General features: G+C 62.7%; 1 protein-coding gene across 1 annotated transcript; it reads right to left on the bottom strand.

Moving 5' to 3' along the window:
• Positions 1-429: 429 nt before the first annotated feature.
• On the bottom strand, positions 430-6,210 carry CBX4 (chromobox 4). Its single transcript, XM_052658279.1, has 5 exons — positions 5,893-6,210; positions 5,701-5,744; positions 4,488-4,553; positions 2,331-2,397; positions 430-2,085 (listed from the first exon to the last, which is right to left on the bottom strand). The coding sequence occupies exons 1-5, from the start codon at positions 6,208-6,210 to the stop codon at positions 679-681; spliced, it is 1,902 nt and encodes a 633-aa protein (XP_052514239.1). The 3' UTR covers positions 430-678.
• Between the last annotated feature and the right edge of the window lie 776 nt (positions 6,211-6,986).

The raw sequence follows: 6,986 nt of genomic DNA, 5'->3' as shown, positions 1-6,986 counted from the left end.
TTTAGCCTTTTAACAAACTTTTTTTTTTGTTGTTTTGCACATAGAAACAACACATCCATGTGTACAGTATCAAAAAATATATACCAAGGTTACTGGTATTGCAGTTCCTGGAAGGGGAGGAAATGAAATCAACCGAAATACTGAATGAACGGGTAGAAAGGCCAACGGAAAATAGTTCGTCTGATATAGAATATAACATGATCTAGAGGAAACTCCATAAATCTAGGCTTTTATATTTCAATATATAAATACCTACAAATAAATATATATATATCAGCCCGAAGGGGGTGGTGGGCCTTTTGAGCTCAAACAATACATTTCAATATAACACCACGTACAAACGGGAGTAAAGTCTGCACTTGACAAGTTAGCACGGTTAAAATATAATACTATAACTCTTAGACCGCCGCGAGTGGCTGCCCTGTCAGTCCCGGAGGTCCACGAGAGGAGGGGGTGCGGCAGATGAGGGCGAGACCCGCAGGCACGGCGTGGAAGGTGCCAGTGTGGGCCGGGCGCTCCAGCCAAGACCCGGCAGAGGGACGCGGTTGCCGCGGCTTCGGCCGTTTTCGCGCTGGGGCCGGGCCGGGAGCTCCCGCAGTTGCAGAGGAGAAGTCCGCCCCCAGGCCCCAGGTGTTAAGTCCCAGAGCGTGAAGCGCTTCCTCTTCCGACGCCCTTCGGCTACACCGTCACGTACTCCTTGAACGTGACAGTGAGGCAGTTCGCGGTGACGTCAGTGATAATTATATTCCCAAAGAAGGGCTTGAACTCGCTCAGTGGCTCCTCGGGTTCTTCGTGGGCCTCGGTCGGGGGCTTCTCGGCCGCTGTTGCCGGCGCAGCAGCCACTGCCGCGGTCGCGGGCGCCTCGGGCTTCACCTGCAGGGCGCTGGGCGGCTCCCCGGCCTCGCTGCGCGTCTTGACGCAGCGCAAGTCTATGGGTTCGTCTAGGTCCGAGTCCAGCAGGATGACCTCCGGTTGCGGGAGGGCGGCAGCGGGGGGCACGTCCGCAGGGCGCTCCGCGGCGGGGCTGCCCCCCAGGCAGGTGGGCGTGCTGATGCTGCGCGCCGTCAGACGCTTCTTGCAGGGCTCTCGCTCGCCGTGGGTCTCGGAGAGGCAGCGCTTGCGCGCATGGGAGAGATTTAGGTCGACGGCGTGGTGATGGTGGTGGTGGTGGTGGTGGTGGTGATGGTGGGAGGGCGGGTGTGTGCTGCGGGCCGGGTCCCAGGCCAGCAGGTCGGGCTTGGTAGTGAGTTGCAGAGGCTGCTCGCCGAAGGCCTCCTTGGTCGGGGAGAGCTTGCGGGAGCCAGCCTCTTGGGACTGCGGGTCCCCGGTCCCCGGCGCCTCCTCCTCCCTCCTCTTGGAGGGCGTTTCCGCCTTCTTCTCCTCCGCCCCCGCGGCCTTTTTGAAAGTCCTGTCTGCTGGGGGGTGACGCTCCTCAGCAGCCCGTTTCTTGTGGCTGGGGGAGCGCGCCTCGCCCTCGGCTGCCTCCCCGGACTTGATCTTCACCGCCTGCATGCCGTTCTCCATGTACTTGCTCATCACGATCACGATGCGGCCGTTCTTGTTCTTGTTCTTGACGATCTTCATCTTTCCCCCAATCCCGTTGCCCGTCACTGCCTCCTTGGGGGCCGGCGTCATCCCGTTGGGGGGACCCTTCTCGGAGCCCTTGCCTGGAGCCCCGGCCGTACCGGCCAGGGGCTTCACGGCTCCCAGGTAGCCCTTGGCCCCCCCGCCGTGGGGCCACTTATCGGGCGGGTGGCTCTTGGAGCCTAGGTCCGGGCAGGTGGGGCTGGGCGCCTCCTTGTGGCCGCCCTGGTACTGCAGGTCATACATTTTGGGGTCCGGCTGGTAGGGGTGGTGCTTTTTGCTGTTGAGCTGGTAGTAGTATTTACCGCTCTTGCCTGGTGGTGGAGGCTTGCCCGCCCGCTCCTTGCTGTGCGGCTGGTACTGGTGGTGCTTCTTGCTGTTGAGCTCGTATTGGTGCCCCTGGCCCTTGCCCTGACCGCCCAGCTCCAGTTTGGCGCGGTTGTCAGCCGAGGAGTCCTGGAGTCCGGTCAGCACATTGGAACGACGGGCAAAAGTAGGTACCTGGGGGGACGGAGTGGGAATGGAGGGGGAGGTAAGAGGAGGGATCAGACCAGCCCCAGAGCAAGCCTCCAGCATCAGGAGTGTTCCAGCCCATACCAGGTCGGGGAAGGGTGTGGGAAGTCAAGATGAAGTGGAATTGGGTGCTTCAGAGGAACTCCCCCCGACTTCCAAGCCTGGAGGCACCTCAGGTGGCAACGTCAAGGGAATAAGTCGTGGTTGGCCCTGGGGCCCGGGAGTGTATTCACCTGTACCACCAGTGGTTTGGGCTTCGGCCCTCTCTTCCGGTATCCCATCAGCTGCTCCTGCCGTTCCCTGCGGAGAGGGAACAGAGGGCAGTGCTGTTAGCCTCAGTCACTTCCCCTCCTGCTCTGCCCCCACTGTGGTGAGCCGTGAGGCCAGCAAGAACCAGAGGGAACAAGGGCTCAGGGCAGAAGGTTGCCTCTACCGTCAGTTGGACGCCTCGGTCCAGTTCCAGAGTTCCACTTTACCCCAGCACCAACCCTTATCTGCCCAAGGGGCCCTCTCCGAAGGGCTCCCCCACCTCAGATGTCCATACCTGAAATGGGGCCCCCCACAGCCTTGAATCTTTGCCCGCAGCTTGACACTGGGCAGCTTGGCACTGGTGCCCACAGCCTTGGGCCCGTGGCCCTGCACAAAACGCAGTGAGCTCGGGGGTCCAAGGGATGAAAACAAGTCCAAATGAGGTGAGCGTCAACCGGGTGCCTCCCCGTCAGAGGCACGGGATGCTAATGACCTCATTAAGATTCAGATGACGAGTGCCGCCGGCAGAAGGGAGGACTCGTTTTCTTAAAGGCCAGGCACTAAACAGGGGGAGGGGCTGCGCCCTTGTTTACACAGCGGCAAATGAGCCAATTAGGGGCTGGGGGCGGGGGCAGCACACCGAGGCCAGGGCCTGGCCAGGTTCGCAGCCACCAGGTGAACCAGCTCTGGTACGGCTGGGGCGGAGCTGCTGGGCGGGGAGACGCACAGAAGCACCGCCTACTCGACGAGCCCGGGTTCCCAGCTTCCCTTGATTTCCAAATTATTAATAAAAGCCCGTGGGCGGTGGTGCTGGTCAATACAGCTGTCAGGCTTTCGCTGGCAGCCTGTGGAGGATGATCCGAGGTTGGGAGGGTGGTCCTAGCACTGCCCAACCCTCCATGGCAGAAGCGAGTGCCTCTCCAGCGTAGGCCAAAGTTCCAGCCCATTCCAGACCTTAGGCACCCCTCTACCCTTGGGCTAACCCAGAGGAGTTCTGTCATGCCTGGGGGCCCCGGCTGGGGCCTGATTCCAAAGTTGCATGGCATTGCAACAGCCTGCGTTTTAAATCTTCGGGGATCCATTATGCAACATGGCATCAGCCGCTGACATGGTTACAGGCTGGTGAACTCCCAGGTGGAACCCGGGCAGGATCCCTTCTCGGCGCCCTCCTGCGTCAGGAGAGCAACTTCCCTGATGGTCTCTCCTTCCAAGGGGCTAGAGTTTACAGTTTTAGAGGCAAACGCTCCACAGGAAATAATGCAAAATAAAAAGGGGAGGGGGGATGGAAGGCCGCGGTGTGGCCCAGCTCCGCGGGCTCCTGCTGCTCCGCCCCTCCTCGATCGCCCTTCCCCCTTCTGTCCTCCCGAAACAGAGAACCACAGCCACCGGTGGTGAATCCAGCTGCAGCAGCTGCAGCGTGACAAGCATCTGTGCGCGCGACGAACCCCTCGTCAGAAGCCACCCCTCCACCACCAGGCAGTGCCCACCCCACAACCGGTGGGCCAAACTCCCCCTGCCCTGAGAATGTGGGCCAGACCCACCAAGTAGCCTACTGGGAGGTGTGAAGGGCACGCAGCGCCAGACAGAATCTGCCCCCTGTCGACCCCAAGCTCCCTGGGGGGTGAGGGTGGCGGCTTAAGGTCTTGTAAACTTTTCTCCAGTCCCCAACAGGTTAAGTTCAGTTCTGTGACGTCCGGAGGTTTCACAATGCCAGCTCCCTTGGAGCTGCCCCGAGAGGTGCCCGTGCCAAGCGGCCAGTGGCAGCAGGAAAGCAACACCTAGGCTCCGGGGGTGGGGCTCCAAAGTAGCCACAGGAGGGGGGGCCGGCAGAGAACCGAGGCGCAGCCCCAAGTTCTCCGCGCAGCTGTAGGGCCACCCGCAAGCGCCCTTCCCGCAGTTCCCCCAAACACAAGCCTCTCCTTCTCCGGGCCTGCCCCGCCCCCACCCCAAGCTGCAGCAACCGCCAAGGACGTTGGTTAGAGGAGCCGAGGCCCCAGTCGTGCCTGTTCAGACCCGGGGGAGGGGACTCCTGCCAGCCCCCGTCCCGGCCCTTTCCCCCTGTCCTGTTGCAGCGTTGGCCCACTCTCCCATTCCCATATACGGTCACGGCTGCCGGCGGCGGGTGCTTGGGGGACGCTCACCTGTTCTGGAAGGCGATCAGCAGCCGGGGATCCAGGATGTTCTCCTCGGGTTCCCACGTGTTATATCTTGCAAGGGAAAAGGGAGGGGGACACGGCGTAAAAAAAAAAAAAAAACCGAGCCAGCTTTGTGGCCTCCAGGTGGGGAATGACATAAGGCCCTACTCTGTCTTCATGAACTGAAAGCTATTTAGCTGTGGATGTGGGGGGTGGAGAGTAAATTTCTGCAGGCCTGACACGGTCCCTAATACACCCTCCCAAGTCAAAATAAACACACAAGGGCAGGAAGAAAGGGGAGGGGTAAGGAAAATGAAACTAGCAGTTTATTTTGCAGTTGTCAAGAATTTTAAGCATGTTACTGCGACATGTTCCAAAGCCACTTTGCTCACCAGGAATCCTGCGTGCAAAGCAGCCAAAATGCAAAGTCGCAGTCCCCTCCTCCTCTCCCCAGCCCCGAGTCTCCGCGAGGGCTTCAGCCATTCTCTATTTGACCCCTAATCCGATCACCGTCAGCCACGCGGCCCCCCTCCACACCCCCTCACGGCTCTGGAGCCCGCTGTCACGGGCAAGCAACCCCCAAATACTCAGCAACACAAAAATATGCCTCTGTGTGTGTGTGTGAGTGTGTGAGTGTGTGTGCGTGTGCCTGCGCGTCTGTCTCCATCCGGTGCCTTCGCATTTCAAATTAAAAAAAAAAAAATCCCCACCAAAAGCGCCGCAGTGACAGTTCCCAACATTTTCTGCCTTTTTTCTTCCTCTCCCTGCACCACTAGGAGGGAAGAGGCACACAATTGCATTTTCGTCGCTTTTTAATTTTTTTTTTTTTTTTGGTTTTGCAATATGGAGCCGTTCGGTGGAGGGAAAGGGGAAAGGAGCCATTTTCTGCTGCACATCAGTCAGTGCCTGCGCCCTCCCTCCCTCCGCCGGCCTCCCCGGCTCGGCCCCGCGTCTCTCCAGCTCCTCCGGCTCCTTTTAGTGCATAAATTAGTGATGGCATTTCCCGGAGAGCGGAGTACAACACAGGGCGCCGGGCTCGGGCTCGGCGGCTCGGCTTCCCCAGTGCCTGCCACCGACTTCCCCACCCCCTCCTCCCTCCACCCCACCTCCACCCCGCCTCCCGTCCGCTCCCCCCACCACCCCACCAGCCCGGCTGGTCCGGAGCCCGGGAGCCCCGCGCCTCGGCACCAGGCTCTCCCGCCCCTCGGCCGCTACTTACTTGGGGGACCAGCCTCTCCATTTCACCAGATACTCCACTCTGCCCTGAGGGGGGGAAGAGACAGCACTCCATCAGCTTCCGCGGGATCCCCGGCTCCGGCCCGCAGCCTCCCCACCCCCCTCCCCGCCTCCCCGCGGGCTGCTCCGGCTGCCGCTCCCCCGCCGCCTCGCCGCCGCCCCCGCGCCGCCCTACCTTGCGGATCCGCTTCTTCTCGATGCTCTCCACCGCGAAGACGTGCTCGCCAACAGCTGGCAGCTCCATGGCCGAACCCGAGCGCGCCGGGGCGCGGGCGGCCGGCGCGGCTGCAGACACTGCTGGCTCCCGCCGGCGCCCCGCTGCCGGCCCGGCCGAGGAGCCCCTGCCGCCCGCGCCGCCGCCGCCGCCGCCGCCGCCGCTGCCGCCGCTCGTCCTGCACAGCCCGGCCGCCCGCCGCTGCCCGCGCCCGCCCCGGCTCCCGGCTCGCGCTCGCTGAGACAACTGAGCCCGGGCCGCGGCTGCACAAGAACTCATGCAAATCCGGACGTCAGCGGGCGGGGCCTCGCCGGGCCTTGCTCGGCGTCAGGGGGCGGGCCGCGGCCGGGATTGGCGCAGCCCGGCCTACCGGAGGCCCGGGGCCTGGGCGGCGGGCGGGGCGGGGGGGTGGTGGAGGAAGGGCGCGGGAGGGGGCCAGGAGGAGGAGGGCGTCGGGGAGGTGCAGGGGGAGGGATCGTAGAGCCTGGGAGAGGGACGTTGGAGAGAGGGAACGGGACCGGGCCGGAGAGAGGTGTGTCGGCAGGGGGCCGAGGCGGGGGTAAAGAGCCTGGCGGGGCCGCGAGGGTCTGGCTGCGACCCCTCGCCTACGGCCTAGCGCTTTGGCCTGCCCCCTTCGCCTCTCATTCTCAGCGTGCACTGCCCAGGGACCCCTGCCGGGGGCCACGGGAGCATCCACTGCAGTTTCCATTTGCACCGAATTGCGTCATGTGCAGACTCCCAGGGGGTCGCCGGCAGGGGGCGGAATCGGAGCCGGGGCAGCTCGTGGACCCCCCCTCCCCCCGCCCCCGGGTCCCGCCGCCCCGCCCCGCCCCGCCCCGCCCCACGAGGCTGAGGGCATTTAGGAAGGCGAGGAATGGAAGAGAGATAGGGAGGAGAGGACTGGGTGCAAAGGATCGCCAAGGAGAAGAGCGCCGAGAGGAGAAAGAGAATAGAGGAGCAGCCAGCCTGGGGCCCTAGAGCTCAAGAACCCTACCAAAGTGTTCTCGATCCCTCCCCGAATCCTGCTGGGCTCCTACTTTACCCTCAGCACTGTC

This window comes from Budorcas taxicolor, chromosome 19, assembly GCF_023091745.1.
Source record: "Budorcas taxicolor isolate Tak-1 chromosome 19, Takin1.1, whole genome shotgun sequence".
Lineage (NCBI taxonomy): Eukaryota > Metazoa > Chordata > Mammalia > Artiodactyla > Bovidae > Budorcas > Budorcas taxicolor.
The sequence above is the reverse complement of the archived record's forward strand: the minus strand, read 5'-3'. Positions and strand labels throughout refer to the sequence as shown.

Coding starts and splice junctions, on each gene's coding strand:
- CBX4 (XM_052658279.1), bottom strand. CDS start 6,210: ATGAGTTCTTGTGCAGCCGCGGCCCGGGCTCAGTTGTCTCAGCGAGCG. Junction 5,745..5,892: donor AGAAGAAGCGGATCCGCAAG/GTAGGGCGGCGC, acceptor TCCCCCCCTCAG/GGCAGAGTGGAGTATCTGGT. Junction 4,554..5,700: donor TGGAGAGGCTGGTCCCCCAA/GTAAGTAGCGGC, acceptor TTCCCTTGCAAG/ATATAACACGTGGGAACCCG.